The 17,835-nt window shown below is 39.1% G+C and overlaps 2 protein-coding genes across 3 annotated transcripts in view; both read right to left on the bottom strand.

Annotated features, from left to right (window-relative positions):
* Window positions 1-38: 38 nt before the first annotated feature.
* LOC131448963 (dnaJ homolog subfamily C member 7-like) lies at window positions 39-10,563 on the bottom strand. Its single transcript, XM_058621805.1, has 14 exons — window positions 10,464-10,563; window positions 7,862-7,950; window positions 6,643-6,767; window positions 6,353-6,466; window positions 5,941-6,015; window positions 5,651-5,769; window positions 4,340-4,493; window positions 3,544-3,708; window positions 3,308-3,399; window positions 3,131-3,204; window positions 2,890-3,036; window positions 2,637-2,792; window positions 1,483-1,557; window positions 39-1,389 (listed from the first exon to the last, which is right to left on the bottom strand). Exons 1-14 carry the CDS (start codon window positions 10,532-10,534, stop codon window positions 1,352-1,354), a joined length of 1,494 nt encoding a protein of 497 aa, XP_058477788.1. The 5' UTR covers window positions 10,535-10,563; the 3' UTR covers window positions 39-1,351.
* Window positions 10,564-11,939: 1,376 nt separating this feature from the next.
* Window positions 11,940-17,835, bottom strand: part of LOC131448976 (zinc finger protein 385C-like) — a 69,123-nt gene continuing 63,227 nt past the window's right edge. For both annotated transcript variants that reach the window (XM_058621824.1, XM_058621825.1), the window contains 4 exons: window positions 15,238-15,729; window positions 14,564-14,769; window positions 14,300-14,398; window positions 11,940-13,296 (listed from right to left, as the gene is read on the bottom strand). In XM_058621824.1, the coding sequence (XP_058477807.1) occupies window positions 13,066-13,296; window positions 14,300-14,398; window positions 14,564-14,769; window positions 15,238-15,729 (1,028 nt within the window). In that variant the 3' untranslated portion in view covers window positions 11,940-13,065. The remainder of the gene's footprint in view (window positions 13,297-14,299; window positions 14,399-14,563; window positions 14,770-15,237; window positions 15,730-17,835) is intronic.

Below are 17,835 nucleotides of genomic sequence, written 5' to 3'. Positions count from 1 at the left end.
AGAAGAGAGTTGTTCAAATAAATTTAGGAGACCAAAAGTACAGTAAAAGATGAGCCTTTATTTATGCAATAAGAAAAGCATGTGTTCTTAATACTGTTTTTTACAAATGATTCATGGATCAGTGACAAAACAATTAACTGAAGCTCCCAACCAAATTTCAGCATCCCTTTAAACAGGTGGAACAAGTAGGGTAAGGGCTGCACTGACTGAACATGCATGAGCGTAGGTGCAAGTCAGCTGGGTGTAACCAGGACAGCAACGTGAAAATCAACTTCCTTCGAGTTTTAGCAAGATGAGTAATTTACCAGCAAAATTTAGCTAAACGGAAAGAAAAACTGCTTTTTCTATGAAAGACCACAAACATAAGAAAAAAACCAAAAACATGTGCTGTACAAATATGACCTTGTTGCAAATAGGATGTTGTCTGAACAGTGTCTCATGTAGGTTTATGTGAGGTTAATTGATCTGGTAAGGCACCACTTGAATTTGCAGTACAACACGTGTGACTGGTGCTTTGAACAGAGGACAACCTGCAGGGGTGTGTGTGTGCTGATTTTGGACTGTTCAAAAAAAAAAAAAAAAAAGGTTTGCACAATCTGAGAAAGACGATTATGATATAAAAACATTTATACACGTCTCTTACAAAAGGGGGGAGACAATGGCATTCTGCTGCATATGGGTTAGAATTCACATTACAATAAATATAAACAGGTCGAGAGAAGATTAAAGAAAAAGAAACTGACATTAATCGCTTTACATTCAAGTCAAAGTTATAATGCAGAATGGAAAAGAGGTGAAGAAACAAAAAACCCAGCGAGGCAATTCTACATTTGGCAAGAGCCAATAAAACCCGGACACACAAGACCAGTGATGTCCTTAAGTCTTTCCTGAGGTCAATTTTGATATTTAACTTCATACAGTACATTGACTCAGTACAGACCTGCTGACCCAGTAGAACCTTAAAAATGTATGTCATGTTATCTAAAACCTTATATTTAAATCATTCCTTATTACTACTCACCTTTAAGAAAGTTGAGGCAGATTCACATGATTACATTTTACTAAATGCGATTTTGGCAATAGTGACATGCTCTGAATCAGATGACCCAAATTTCCTCTAAAGGTTTCTTTTGTACTTATTTATTGTCAGTCTTAATTCACATCTAGAGTCTCTGAATTATCCTTCCCTATGGATGTTAACGTCAATGTAACGAGTCAATTAAGAAGTGAATGCAATAATCAGAAAACTCTTAAAACAGTGACACTCAGGAGTAAGAGCATCACAGGGTGACCTGGTCCAAATTGGTTTTGTCCTCAGCCAGGCTGCATCTTCCCACATGCTGCTTTAACTTTAGCCAAACTGGAAGAAGAAATTTCCAGGTCCAGAGTCTGAAATCAGAAAGGAACTTGTCAATGAGATGTCCCTCTGCAGAGTGTTTCTCAATAAACCTTACCAGGAAACAAATAAACAAACAAACAAACCTTGATTGTTATCATAACTAAAGCCTCCACCATGGCCCCCAAAGAAAGCTCTGAAGATATTGTTTGCATCAAAATCTAGAGAAAGCAAAAGAAAATATGGGGTTAGAAGGTGATGACTTTCAAGGAGGAGGAGGAAAAAGTATCAAAAAGTACCAAAAGTACCTGAATTTAACACAATAGTGCTTTACTAGTGGTAAAATATTTTCTCACATTTTACCACTTGCACTGCAATCAATTGACCAACTGCATTTGGTCAAGTGATTGTCCTTAGGATCTTGGGCAAGACTGTCTTTCTAATTTTCTTTGGTGAGCCAGAGATCAGGTAATTTGCTCTCTTGCTTAACGTTACTCGCTCATATTATTATTATTATTTTTTTTTAAATATAGCCCATTTAATAATATTTCATTTTCAAAAATAATCCCGTCCACAACAGGGTGTTTTTAGGCACAGAACTTTATTCTATTTAATTTTTGAGGGAGGCCACGAAAACAGTGCAGCGCAATGTCTCAGCAAAGAATAATGCATACAGAATTAGACGATCACAATTAAAAGTCAAAGTGAGTCAACAATTTACAAGTGTACTCAACTGACCATCTGTAGCCTGCCCTCAGTGTCCTAAATGAACTTCCCCCTGCTTTTAACATTGTGCTCACTTCAGCGGAATCAAACGCATCAAGGGAGAATGCCGCAATCAATACTGGTATTACCAGCGCCACTTCGGCCACAGTCTTGAAGTCCAGGAACATTTCTCCAAGAGAAGTAATAACAAGTCGGCATGACTCTCTAAATGTGGGATTTCCCGATCCTGCAGGCACTCGCTTGAGCAGGAGGAAATCCCGCAGCATGGTGCTGCCGGCACCATAACGGTTATTGGCGGTGCTGTGTGTGAATTATTTCAAGTTACATTAGAGTGACCTCCGTGTTCAATCTGTCACAATTACAGACAGCCTTCAGATTTATCCGTCATGGTAGAAAAATAGCCGTCAATGACTGAGAATTCTCGGTTGCACATCTGTCGCAACTGTTAACATTGCAATAGATCAAACTGAGGTGTTTATCCTTTGTATTAAACTCAGTTCTCTTCCATCCAAATACTGACCTGTAGGTTGAATGTAAATTCAGCCAAAGAAAAGCAACAATCTTAAGTATCTACCTCCACCATCAAAGCTGTTGTCTTCATCCAGGTCGTGTCCACTGTCATAGCGGACCTTCTTCTTTGGGTCGGAGAGCACAGTGAAGGCTTCACCGACCTCCTTGAATTTCTTTTCCTCCTCCTTTTGAACCTCTGGAGTCGCTGAACTGTGGCGGTCTGCAAGATATTGATATAATACAGCAGGAACCATGTATAACATTAAATTAAATCTAAATGCACACTCTGAATGCATGTTTTAGAGACAATGGGTTACCTGGGTGGTGCATAAGGGCTCGTTTGCGATAAGCCTTTTTGAGCTCGTCCTCTGTGGCGTTCTTGCCGACCCCGAGTACCTTGTAGTAATCTTTCCTCTTGCTCTTTTTCAGCTCCAGCTGTGCTGTCTTCAGTAGATGCTTATGCTCTACAGTAAGAAAATACACATCGGACCACATGAGTGTGTGTGTGTGCACAGGACAAGCCCGAGAATCGTTTCAGACAAGTAAACAGCCACTGACCTGACGTTTTTTCTGTTTGGTAAACTTTTTCATAGTCACGGACAGCTTCATCATACTGCTCTGTGTTCATGTAACTACAGGTCACACACAAAGTCAAAGTCAATCAAAACTGCACAATACTTGACAGCAGGACAAAAAAATGCTAAAAAACAAACTCATGTTGAATGTATAACATACCACTGAGCTCTTCTTAAGTAGGCCTTGATGTATGTGTCATCGAGTTTGATCGCACTGGTGCAGTCTTCAATAGCTTGATTTAGTTTCTTCAGCTGTTGATGAGGAAATATTAATGGACAGTAAAGTGATAAGACACAGAGTTAACATCCACCCTCAGAGATCAAATCACAAATGCACAGCGCTATTCAGGACCACAAATATGTTGCACCATTTTTTGAAGGTCTCGTTGCATTTACCTTTGTCCCTGCTGTGGCTCTGTTGGAGTACAGTTTAGCATTTGTCTTGATATTGTTGGGGTCTATCGCCAGGGCCTCAGTATACAGCTGGTACGCAGCGTCATAGTTGTAGTTCTTGAATGCCTGATTGCCTTCTTCCTTCTTGGCTTTCAGTGCTTTGGCATTCTAATGTAGAAAGAGAGAAAAACAAGTATTTAATTGCACTTGAAATATAAGATATCTATATTAACCATTTGTCTGTCCCCTTTGATTTTTGTTCCATATTCCCTTGTTCACTTGTCTACTAAATTAATCAGATTTCAGATTTTACAGTGTTGTCTGTGGAGTTCTCTTGAAAAAAAACCCCCCAAAAAAACAGTTCAGCTTATATTACATGCATTTCATTCCACATAAATTATGGAGGATGACCACACAACTTATCAAGTCAAAAAGCTAGATGGCTTTTTAAATTTGTTAACCAGTTAATGCACACTTCACAATTAATAGATGCTATGGTCCACTGGAGAATAATCTGTTTTAAATCAAAACTAATTAAAATAACCCAGTTTCCTCACAGTACAAAAACATGCAGGTTAAGTGGACATTCTAAATTGACCATGAGTGTGAGAGTGAATGCATGTTTGTCTCTGTGTGGCCCTGCGATGGACTGGCAACCTGTCCAGGGTGTACCCTGCCTTTTGCCCCTTGTCAGCTGGGATTGACACCAGTGGCCCTGCCACCCTCATGTGGAGGATAAAGCAGTAGATGATGAAAACCCTTGTTTATCACAACAAACCTACAAAAATGAGGGTTCTACCTTGCAGGCAAGCCGGGCCTTCTCATGATCAGGTGCCATCCGCAGAGCCTGGATGAAGAACTGTACAGCTTTGTCAATGCAGTCCTCATAGTAAAGACATAGACCTCGAACGTATAGTGCGTCTGCGTTCGTTGAATCCATTCGCAGGATGTCACTGTAACAGAAGGTTTTGTTTTAAGTCCACACACATTGTTCTAATATGTAAAAAAATAAACAATATGTAATATTTGCTCTCAGCTTCACATCTACACAAACACACTCAGCTGCTGCACTAAGCGTACACACACACACACACTCAGATTCACTGCTATCTCTCTCATGCATAAAAAAAAAAAATACAGTCGTATGCGGTGCAAACGGTTAATAATTGGTAAAAGACCATAATGTACATTTTTGGCCATACCGCCCAGCACTAACTAACTGTACATACATAAAGGAATTGTGGTATACATGTGTTTCTTTTATCTATTTAAGTGTTTGGGTGTCCTTCTGCTGCCACATATTAGAAGATAATCTAATATGTGTCAGTGAGCCAATAAGCATGCAGCATGCTGTTTGAATGAGATATAGCGGTGTGTGTAATTGGTCGTCTTGGGGTATGTGGGAAGTTACGACTGGAGACAGAGCTCATTCCCTGTGAAGCTTTGTTGTGTTTTGAAAGGTTTGTGATTGTTCAATGAATGAGTGACACTACAAATTTAATTAGACACTGGATAGTTCATGGAATAAATGTGAGAGCAGAAAGTTGGTCTGCGTTTGTGAAAAGAAGACTGTGCCGACTGAAACTAAAGAACGCCTGTAATTTTTCGATCAAAGAATTGGAATGGAAAAATGTATTGTTCAGGAAATGGTTCATCAATATCCTATGAAAATGTTTAATCAATACCCAGATACTTAATGGTATCAATGTTATAAGCACAAGTTTTGCAAAGTAACATGTTGACTGATAATGAAGGTTAGGGGTTAGGACTGGTAATGATCTGGCTTGGTGTCCACACAGAAAAGAACAAACTAGTTTTTCCTCACAGCTAGCTGTTAACTCCGCCCGCTGGTGTGCAACTTTGCTGCAAAGCGGCAAAGAGTTTCTACATAATACTCCCGCATTACATATTTGAAAACCAGATGTTTAAGGAGCAATGTGATCATGACATACTCATATAAATCTATATGCAAGTTTGCGCACCATCAAAATGATATTAAAAGGAACTACATTGTGTTGCTTTAAAACACTTTATGAAGATGAGAAGCTAGTTCTAGAAAGTAGGGAGTGCAATACCATTTCATTCATAATAAAAGCTTGATTATTCCCACCTTGCTACAGACTGAGCTTCTGGATAGCGTCCTAGCAGAGCCAGACACTCAGCCTTGAAGATTTTGAAGCGGTGGCAGGCAGTAGCCATAGCTAAAGCCCGATCCATACAGTACACCACCTGAATCAGAGCAAAAAAACAAACTATATATATCTTTTTCAACTGATAAAAGGTAGGATCTTGAGGTAGGATGTCTTGAAATAATTTATTCATACATACCAAAGTCAAATTTATGATTATATAATTTGCCATTTAAAAAAAGGAAACAGTTGGAGAATGTGTGTGAAGTACCTTTCTGAAATCCCCCTTCTCAAAGCCAAACTCAGCCATTCGCTCATACTCGAGGAGAGTCCCTGCGTTCTTATTCTAAAATAAAACAGATATCTATCAGTAATGTCTCTGCCAAGATGAGCGTGAGGATACAGTAATTCTCACAAAAGTAGATTCTTCCTGGCAGCAGCCATGTTCACCTAAATGACTTAGAGAGAGAACAAGCCCAATGCTGAGGCGTGCCCGTCTGCTCAGAACTGCATGTTCATCAAAGGCAACTACACAGCTAAAGCAGATACAACATTATGCAGAGTATGCCGAGGCTATGACAAATGGGTCAATATGTTACTGAACGAGCTGCACACAGCTCTGCAATACAACTATACGACAAAACACACATTTTGACATTTGTGAGAAACGTTGCGATGCCCACCTCCTGATGGGCCTCTCTGTTGCTGGGCTCCAACTCTAGAACCTTCTGAAAGCAGCGACTGGCTGCCATGGCATTTCCCAACGACAGGTGACACTTTCCCTCACGTAGATGACCCTGTGTGACAAGATGGGCAAATTTGTATGTCAATATAAAATACGTAAATAAATAAATAAATAAATAAATACAAATCTACATATGGAACTCCGTCATTCAAGTGCAAACAAAGTCTGAAGACGTGTTAAAAGCTGAGATTGCAGACCTCCTTGATTTAAGAGGCTGTTCAACCTGACCTTCATGAAGCAGTCATCCAGTCGTACAGCCTGCTGGGAATCTTCGAGGGCCTCTCGAAAACGGAAGAGCATCATGAGGGTGGCCGCTCTGTTGCCATAATAACTTGCATTTCTGGGGCAAGCATCTGAAAATTAAAAAAATAAATAAAAACAAAAAACACATGGAGGGCAATGACAACTTTATTCAAACGTTCCTTAAATGACCAGACAATACTATTGACAGACTAACACTACGTTTTGCATGGTGAACATATTAGACCCAAAATACGCAAGACGCAAGAAAGCATTATTTGTGGCAAATTTAAGTTTTAAGGTCACAATTTGATTTGACTCTCAATCTTTATTCTCTCTTTTAGTGCAGATGGGTCTGCCATTTTTAGACTTGTCTAGTTTAGTCTAAGATCATTAGTAAGCCCTTTTTTTTTTGTTCATTGTGATATAATGTCCATTTGTTTGCAATGTACCACACTAAGGCCTTATTGTCAAATCCAGGGTTTTCCACCACTGAGTAAGGTCACATGTCTGATGCTACAACAAGTATATAGTGCTAGTTATGGCTTTAGCACAAGTTGAATTTTGAGGACGTTTTGCTCCAAATGAGGACAGAAGAGTTGCCTGTGTCACGTCTATGTCCTTATGATGCACGTGAAGATGTCCTGTGCTTTGCTTCACGCACATAACATAGCTTACACACTGTGGTCTTCTTGTCGAAAATGCAAATGTTGTTGGCTAAACTTACTAATTTGAGGATCAGGTCCGTCTATTTGTGTTCAAGCCTAAATTTTGGTGGTTCCTGCTATTCAGCTAAATATTTGGTGATGTACAGTTGTGTTCAAAATAATAGCAGTGTTTAAAAATGTGAATAAAGCACAAAATCCTGGTATGCGATAAATACTACTATACTATGGTGTCAGGCCCATTTATTGCATTCCAGGGATCATGGATCAGTTTGCCTACATCAAAATACTTGAAGAGGTCATGTTGCCTTATGCTGAAGAGGAAATGCCCTTGAAATGGGTGTTTCAACAAGACAATGACCCCAAACACACCAGCAAGCGAGCAACATCTTGGGTCCAGACCAACAAAATTAAAGTTATGGAGTGGCCAGCCCAATCCCTGGACCTCCCACAGAAATAGGCATAGATACCATTTCTTTTAGCTAATGTGTCTTACTAGCCTTTAACCCAACCCCTGTAAAAACTGATTTCTTGCTGCTCACCAATGGCTTTGGTATAGTAGTTGAAAGCCTCAGAGTAGTCTTTCCTGCTGTAGAGTGCATTTCCTTGCTCTTTGAAGCATTCAGCTTGACTGGAGAGAGGAGAAACAGAAGCAAAGGTCAAGGTGGACGGAGTACTTTACAAACATAAAACAAACAACTAAAGGCATAAACCCCACAAACTACTCTGCACAAAACCAGCTGATTTGTTATTTTCATCTACTGGGTAACTTCTGGTGTGTAGGGCAGACATTGAGTTTGTCTGAGAGGACTAAACTAAGAGGTTCCACCAGGAACTGGGACAGCAAAGTGGGGTACTCGCAGTCTCGACAGCTTCAGAACTAAACATAGCAGTAAAATTTGTCTGAGGCAGGTTAGTCAAGACACACCAGGTGCTAAAAGGTAAGTCAACACTGATGTGCATCAGGAAGTTAAAATTCAGGCCTCCTATTGTGGTCATCACAGCAGGTTTTTCCCTTCAGCTTATAACACGTCACTTAACAAGGCTGGGTGCAAAAGGACAGTTCAGGAGTAGGCATGGGACGATATGAAAACTTTATGTCACAGTTATGCTGACAGTATTTTCAAGTCATTTATGTGAAAGATTCACACAATTTGTCTAATGGAAAGGGCTCTGTATTCAGAGCTTTTGAAGCACAGAATGTTATTGTAATTGTGAACCTGTAGCACAAGGATAAAAAGCTAATTTAAAGATCACTAGAGAAATGTAGTAGTGAGATTCTAATTCTGGTCTGTCCTATGGAAACTGGTAATTGTGTTATAATAAAGTAATGTGGTGTTCTATAAAGCTACAGCAGATTCTCTGAATCATCTCAACAGCCCGGATGTATTTAAAAGAATAAATGTGTCACTCTGTCCATGTTCAACAGGTTTTATTTCACATTGTGTATTTGATATTGATATAGTCTAACAATTCATAGATTATTTCAAAGCCGGAGGAGACAACCTATTGATTTTTGTTTTAAATTTTAACACACTGATGGTAAATAATGCAAACATCTGCATTTATATTTATTCTCTTGATCAATGGGATCACATGTTTTGCCTAAAAGAGGCAAATCGATTTATGATACAATGGAACGACATTATTCTATACTAAAAACACTGCAGATAACATAATTCACCTAATATCTATTCTACACACAGTGGTGTTGTTTATAATTATATAAGTGCTTGTTACATTCATACTTGCTTTTTGCAAAATGCTACATCTGTAATTTGAAGAATTGCTAGAGGATTTGCATGTTGTCTTGGCAACAGCCTTATTTTCTTGCTCAACTCAGTAGCACTATGATTATAGCACACATTTATAACATTTCTGACATTTTTAACATTCAGAATCTGGAATTACCATTACATATATGTTATGTCATTTTGACTAGTTGTAATTTCATTGTGATATCTGTGATGTAATCAGTCTGAAACTGGAATTAGAGATATCTACAATGACAAACCACACACACATGAATGGCCAAAATGTATATAATTCTAACTAGTAAAAACTGAATTACGTTTATCTGTAACCTTAGTTTTGACTAGTAAGAGTGACGTTGCAGATATCAGTAGTGAATATCCTGTCTACAGATTAAATGTTAAAACCGCTTGCCATACTATGTATGTATGTGTCGAAGAAGTTACAACTCCCCATTCTGGTTCCAAGGATTGTTTCATTGACAAATTACTCAACGAAGCTCTTTACTGTGTAAATGTTCAATTCCGCGACACAAGACCTTATCTCAGGTCTGACATGGTGAAGTTTTTAAATGTCAAAAGAGGGAAAAAAGATGTATAACATTGGGTCACATGGTAAACACTGAACAATTTCAGTTTGTACTTAGAACAGCAATACCATTATTCTCTTTTCAAGTATAGTACATTTAGTGTTTTTAAAAACTGACACCATCTTATGATAGTGTACTATACACAACCTTTCTAAATTCTGAACTCTGGTGTCTTAAGACAACTTCTTTAACAAGGTGACGATTACATATGTCTGGGGAAGTTATTAATCTTTGCGATTTAATTTTTAGTTGAGTTAGCTCGCCGCTAGGCCCCCCAACTACATTCATATCGATATTTCTCGAAAATCGAAACCGGACTTGGCGCTACAAACTGCAGCTAGACACTTTAAGGGAGCAATGTTAGCATTTTCAACATTTATTTTCAAAACGTTATTTAAAGGTTATTTAGCCTACAGTTACCTCAATTAACGTCAAAACATAATTGTTTCTGGATGTCGGCAACAGCTAGAAAATGATCTCGACAATACTGTCATGAGGGGCCGGTCGGCAACTCTTACGTCAGAAAACGTTTGTAGTCTAAAGCATGGTGTATACATTTCATACATAGATAATCAAGAAAGAGAATTAATTAATCGCCTGTCATTGAACAGAAACCGACACAATTAAGATTTCTGGAAAAACACGCTGCTGCCGTCTGACTCTCGGCATGCTAGCCTTGTTAGCTCGTCTCCGGGCTCAGGCGTCTGAACCTCGCCTGCGAGTGAAAGCTTGAATTCAGTCGGGCTATTATTCGACTTACACACACAGCACAATTAAAGGAAACTATGAAATTGGTTAGTTACCGCTCCAGGTCTTCCTCCATGGGAATATGGGACTCTGGCTCCACCGGCACGTCCATGTCAACAGCTGCCATTTTTTCTGGAAAGGACGAACAAGAACGTACGTCACTTCCGGAACATTATTTATTTATTTATTGTTTTATATAAATTGAGGTCATGAGCATGAAAGGCCATTTTCGCCACTTGAAAAATACATATAAATATAAGTAAGTCATAAAAATTAGCTATTGAGTCAAAAGAATGATATACTAATTCATAATAATGAGAAAGTATCTCATAATTGAGATACTAAGTCATAATTATGATATACTACCTCATAATAATGAGACACTATCTTATCTTTTTTTCAAAAATATATACTATATTACTGTGCATATGTCTTATACTCATAGTTAATAATAAGGATGGGCTATAATTCAATCATGAATAATATAACACAAAAAAGCAAGAAAATACAGTACAGTATCTATATAAATATAATATGAACTGTATGTATTTATTAATTTAAGCAGTGTGTAACTGCTTGACCTCAGGTTTGTGTTCCTCTGAGTGTTTTATAAAGAACAGTTAACCGTGTTAATTATATTATTACCATGTTTTTGAAACATGTGATAAAAACATGTGATATAATGGTAAACATTATTAAATATGCTATATTGATTGTAAATCAGTTCAAGAATGTTTCGCACAGAGCTTTTTTGTCAACAAATTAACATAAATGATTATTGTCAATGTAAAATAAAGTACAGTTAAATCTTAATTTATAGTAAAATATTATAATAAGGGTTGTGGATTAATGAAGTGATGTTGTAAATAAAGAACACTAAAGGACACTAAACCTAAAACCTTATTAATCTTACCCCTTATTTGATCTACAACCCTAAAACCAGGTCCTAACCTAGAAACAGGTCTTTTAAACCTGAGGACCAGGTAAAATATTCTAATTTTCCCAAAATGTCCTCTCTTTGTGTGGTTTTTAAGTCAAAGTCAACCACTCACTCACACATAGACACACCTTTATAATTGTGATAACAGCTGATGTATACCATAAGACAACTACCATTCAAATTTGTTATATTCCACTAGAGGGCAGTGTAGCACCATTAAATATAAGCAAGCTCAAGCACGCAGAGTGTTTTGACTCTGGCGAAAGGATTAATGTGTGACTTTCTTGTATTTCTGCTGGTGGTTATTATTGGTCCACAGGTTTTAAAATAGGTTAGTCATTTCTCACATGTACAAGTCCATCACCTTTATGTAACTTATGACTTATGTCATATTTTCAGCACCTTGCTGTTTGTCACCTGCTGATTCACATTAAAAGTACATTTCTCAATTTAAAATAATCATTGTGTGACCTCATAATGTGTATTGAATAGATATGACCGTCAACAAGTATATTAACTTAAGTATTGTATATGTTTTGTGGACCTGTAATGATTCATGAAAACAGACTCATGAAGAAGAAAAAAAAAACAGTACTATTCATAACTTTATATAGAATACAGTATTGACATTTTTTAACACATAATTTACATTATTGCACTTGATGCATTTACACTAGTCAGTATTTTATACAAGTAAGGGGACACTTTAAAAATACATATTGCTTAGGATGATTCAGCACAGTCAAGTAAGAGAGAGAGAATTCTAAAATGAAATGACAGTTTCTTTTTTTAATAAATACAACTCTACACAAAAAAACCAAAAACATTTAATATTGTCAAACAGATTTGGCTAAACTCTTCATATTGCACAAACAGCATCAAGCTGTTGCAGAGTCGTATTCGTCCAACCATCACCTGAAGAGCTTGTGGTAACAGCATGACATGTCGGACATGATCAACGTCAAACTCTGTAGCTTTAAATGTAACCATCTCATTGTGTGCATCAGGTGTGGTCTTGTTTTTTTTTCACATATAGCAAGTAGACTTGGCATCGTCATCATCATTGTGGTGGTTGATTGTCATCTCATAACACAGAGAGCAAGAGGGAAAGACAATACAAATAAATAAATGAAAGAATAAATAAATACATAATTGAATACATAAATAATACAATGAAAAGCATCCAAATAAAGAAATAATGTCTCTTAACTTGATGAGATACAGAATCCAAAGGCACTCTGTCCTTTGTCATCTCATGGGTGAAGTAAATTAAAATGAGAGAGTAATAAAATCATAATTTTCTTCATCTTGATTTGGTTATGAAACCAGGATTAAGTACTGTACTTGTTCTCCTGACAAAAAAGTTGGCAATAAATACTCACTAACATTTTACACCCCCCTTTATAATGTAATTGTAAAAGTAAAAGATGTCTGTTGTTATGGCTTCCATGTTCCCCTGACCGCAGTGAACATGCATTCAGCAGTTTGTTGAAAGGGAAACAGCCGAGTGATGGTCCCTCTGTCTTAAAGAGGTAACACTGGTCAGTCAGCGCTGATATCTTGACCTGCACCAGGGGATTGTGCATACTCTCCTCATGACTTGGACCTGCCCAGTTGAACATGGTGACATGTGCACTTGCTGTTGCTGCGTAGTGTCCTGTTCACACCGTGGATTCTCCCCCTGCTTTGTCGGTCCTCCAGCAAAGTTTGGCTCATGGCTAGTAAGGAGAGAAGAGGATGGGTGTGTGTGTGGCCCTCAAAGGTCCCGGGGCGGGCCTGAAGAGCGTGGGGCTGATCAGGGGACCCTGTATGATGGTGGCGGGACCGGGCGGCAGCCTCAGCGCCAAAGGTCCGGGTGCCATGGTGCACAAGGCGGCCGAACTGAGGGGGCTTGTCAGGAAACCTGCTGGCAGGGTCTTAGACAGATGCTTCTGCAGAGCCAGTTTAGTCTGACACACAAGACAAAAGAACTATAAGATGTCACATTTGAAATTCTGCAACATTTCCTAAACCAAACAATGTGTACACTGGGGCTAAATGATTTTTGGGAAAATACGTAATTGCTTTTCTGACAAATATTGATATAAAATATGATTTTATACGTGATTTTCTTTTGGTCAAACTTCATTTTAAATAATCACTCTCTAATAGATCTGAGGACTCTGTATTCTAATGCAATGTAAACATACATTTAACTAAGATAAAGAAAGTAAGAATAAAATATTATTAACAATATTAAAACCTCTCTGGAAACAAACCCAGGATCTGATGTGCTGCATAATGATTATTGAGATTTGAATGTATATTTATTTAATGTGAATAGGAAGTGGTTCCACGACGCTTCATAGTGGATGCATGTGGATTACAATCAGAGCATGAAGCCATGATTGCCATTCCGGCAAACAGGAAGAGCTGCACGGGAAGCTACATTTATACAAATAAACAAGTGACACAAAAGAAGTGACGTTTTTTAACTGTAAAAGCAGTTATTGACTTTTTATCGACAAATATGTACCAATAAATAGTCTAAATCACAACTTTGAGAAAATTCTCAATGCCTGGCAATAAAAATATATAATAAAAATAAGTACATCTTGACTATTTGCATTTGCTGTGTGTGTGTGTGTGTGTACTTTAGTACTGTATATACTGTTCTTTATTGCCCGTTTACAACATGTGCCAAAATAAAAGTGTGTGTGCGTGTGTGTGTGCAATTTTTGGACCTTTTCTGGCACAAACATTGACCTTGTCAGGACCAGGAGTCCTCATGGAGACTAAAACCTGGTCCTAATGAGGCAGAACCTCATTTCTGAGGAACTGGTTAAGTTTAGGTCTAAGATTTGTTGTATTGTGTTAAAGTTAGGGTTAGACGTGAACTGGTTATGGCTGAGGTTAGGAATAAGGCTTTGTTTTAGCTGTGTGTGTGTGTGTGTGTGTGGGACAGATTCTTACCGCTAAGACAGCACTAGTCTGTAGTTTATTATAGGGGGTGAACTTTGCCTTGACATGCTTCCCAGCCAAACGCTCTTTGTGTCTCCTGCTGTTCATGTGCTAAAAGGGGATAAACATACACAGAGCGGTGATTCAGCCAGAACAAATCCGACTAACAGGGCAAAGAGCCAGCACATCGACGGCATCGCCTTTTTAATCGTCGCTGCTTCACGTAGTAGTAAAATTAGCCGCATTCAAATCATTACACTTGGATCAGCCACATACCTGCTTCAGCTGTGTCTCTGAGTTGACAGACACCTGGCACAGCTCACAGTGGAATGGCTGGCTAGTCACACGCTGAACAACCGCTCGGGTCTTGCTGGCCATTCGCTGCTTTATGCGGCAGGCGGGTCTGGGCAATGACGTGGTCTTGAGCCTGCGCTGTGATTGGCTGCTGTTGTGACCGTTTAGCATCTGTTTGTGCTTAATTCCTGATACAGCCACACAGAAGAGAAGGGGGGGGGGGTAGTATGGATAGAGCACTCACACTTAGTATTAAATGTCACATTTTGAAATCTGAAAATCTTCTGAAGCTCACGACAACCTTAAATATGATCAACTGACAAGCTATGGTATCTGGTAAAAATATTTTTTGGAATCAGGCCTATGCATATCTACGTTACAAAACAAAGCAGTTCTATAAATACATTTTATTTATAATTAATTTGAAATTATTCATAAACATAATTTCACACCAAATCAACAGTTTTACTATTAATATCTCACAGTAAATTGAAATTTAAAACCTCTCTATTTGTTGCGTTATGATAACCTTTCAATCATGTCGCACACTAAAGCCGAGTGGAAAGGCTTTACCATTCCAAACTGTACCAAACTGAACCGTACCATGATGGAAACACAGCTTTAGAAGAATCGCTTTGATACGGTATAGTACATACCGCTACAATGAGCCTCCAACTGGGAGCTGGAATTGACTGTCACTTTGCAGGTACGACAGTGGAGCTGAAGTTTTTTGTTGCCGTTAGCCTCCTCTGCCGTGACCACCTCCTCTGCCTTGACCACCCCCTCCTCGCCTCCTGTGGAACCTCCCTGAAGGTCGAAGCCTCCCTGAAGACCGGAGCCTCCCTGAAGACCGGAGCCTCCCTGAAGGCCGGAGCCTCCCTGAAGACCGGAGCCTCCCTGAAGGCCGGAGCCTCCCTGAACGTCACAGGGTGTGTCTGAACTGGTGGTCAGGCTGCAGCCGTCCACAGGTGAACTCTCTGAGGCTTTATCACAACCCTGAGAGCCATGGCAGACCTGTGGGGACAACTGAGGAGAGCGGAGTGAGGAATCCATAGGTGAAGGCTGTGAAGAGTTGGTGGCTACCAGTGAACTGCCCTGGATGGTTTCAGTTTGCAGCTGCTGTGCAGGTTGAGAGGAGGCACTCGGGCCTGAAAGACAAACACAAGTTATGATATGATGCGAGTCTCAATCGCAGCTAAATGAATAGACAGAGGCCATTTTCATATATCACCAAATGTACTGACTTAACCAGCTGCTTAAGCGACTCCTTTTGCTATTATTATTATTATTTATTTACTTAATTCTGTACCCAAATATGAAGAGAACAGCATTCACCAAATATCTTCACACAAGGGTGTGTATCATGTCATAACACAACAGCACTAAGAGAGTATCTTTCTTCTTTATCTACTGAATATTACCTTTTGACCTACTGCAACATACATGATTATTTTCATAATCGATGATTATTTTCTTAATTAATGGTCCATAAAACAGTCAGAAAATGTTTTTTTCCTAAACCTGGAAATGATGATGTTCTCAGGCGTCTTCTTTTGTCCACAAAGCCAAATGTTTCAGTTTTAATGAGTTCTTTGTCATATGGATCGACAAACCAGAAGACGTTCACATTAAAGAAGCTGAAAGATCTGAAAGCTTGATTTAATTATTACTAAAACCCAATAGTTGATTACCAAAATAGTTGACAACTAATTTAGAAATCGATTACTCGAATAATTGTGACAGCCCTAGTACACAGCGGCATGTATCACATAGAGTCCATGGCTGGAAAAGCATAAATGAAGTTGATTTGAATTGAAAATGTAATGTATGAGCTGAGGAACATGAGGAAATGTCACTCGTGAAGGTCATTTGATAACACGAGGACTATACGTTAATTCTACACAAAGTATAAATACAGATTCTTGTGTAAAGCGACACAAATTTTCCTCTCTGTTATCATTTTGTATGACTGACCGGTCGTTTCATTCTTTGTTGTATTTCTTTCAAATGACCTTGTTAAAAAAAAATACTTTTTCTAATCTTCATTGTCCTCATCCCTCTTTACTGTTCCCATTGTTACCCCCCCCCCCTTTTTCTCCAGCCATCTAAATCTTCCTTCCCTTATCTCTCTGCCTCTCTGTCATTTATTCTCTCCCTCTTCCGAAGCTCCCTCTGTCACCATCAATCAACAACCATGGCAACGGCTGAATGTAACAAGCTTATCATTATGTGGTTAGAGGGAAATTGATAGGCGCTGAGGGAAAATGGGTGCGGGAGATCAATAATGAAGAGGAGCGCTGGATGGAGGGTGACATCAGTTTTTTCAGCCCGGGCAGAATGAGATGCAGGGAGACAAATCACTGACAATTCTAAAAGATGCTCTTTTGTAGGTGAGAAGCAGAAAAAGCTGTTGTGACATCATTAACTTTTAACGTCTTTTTTTTTCTTTTTTGGGCACAATCTACAAACATGATACGGTCTGAGAGGGAAATCAAAGTGCTTCTTTGCGTTTGTGCATATAATAACTGCACTGGGCTCAAAAGGATTGGAAAATGTATGATGTATTTAAATAAGGCCTTCAGACTTAAGGGGAGCTTTTAGGGCCCGGTCCCATTTACCATGATCGGCGTCCGTGGAGAACCACTCCACATGTGCAACGACGGCTTTCCAATCATGTGATTACTCAGCAGGAGATCACCCTCTTTTTGTACTATGTCCCTGTATTTTTTTGGAGCGCTGACTCGTACATGTGTAGGTAGTGGCAGACCTCTTCACATGACTTAAAGCAAGTTTCCATGGTTACCACATTCTTTGTTGTTTCTTTAGACCAAGAACAACGGCGCCCCAGAAACTGGACTGCAAAGAGTTGTGCTACAGCACCCTCCCTCTGTAGTATGCTTAGTGGACCCGTGGACTCAGATTGGAGGTGTGCTTGTGTTTGTCTGTGTGGGGTCTGAGCAGACCCGCATGGACCTACTTTGAAACGCCCCTGTTAACAGCTGCTGCGGCCATCAGCCTTGAAAACTTTATTTTGTTTGTGAAACGGCCTCCCTTCAACGCTGGAGCCATGCTAATGTTCATCCCTACTCCCCTTGACAGTAAAGTAACAACTCAACGAGGATCTGTTTATTCACCAACACAAATCAATATCAAGGAAAATAACTCTATCGCAGTCTTCGTCAGAATGCAGCCACCAGCGCTTCCCTTTTAAGTGCTTTAAGGTTTCTCATCCCGCAAACTGTCTGAGCTTGATG

The sequence above is a fragment of the Solea solea genome, chromosome 21 (genome assembly GCF_958295425.1).
Source record: "Solea solea chromosome 21, fSolSol10.1, whole genome shotgun sequence".
Classification (NCBI taxonomy): Eukaryota; Metazoa; Chordata; class Actinopteri; order Pleuronectiformes; family Soleidae; genus Solea; species Solea solea.
The sequence above is the reverse complement of the archived record's forward strand: the minus strand, read 5'-3'. Positions and strand labels throughout refer to the sequence as shown.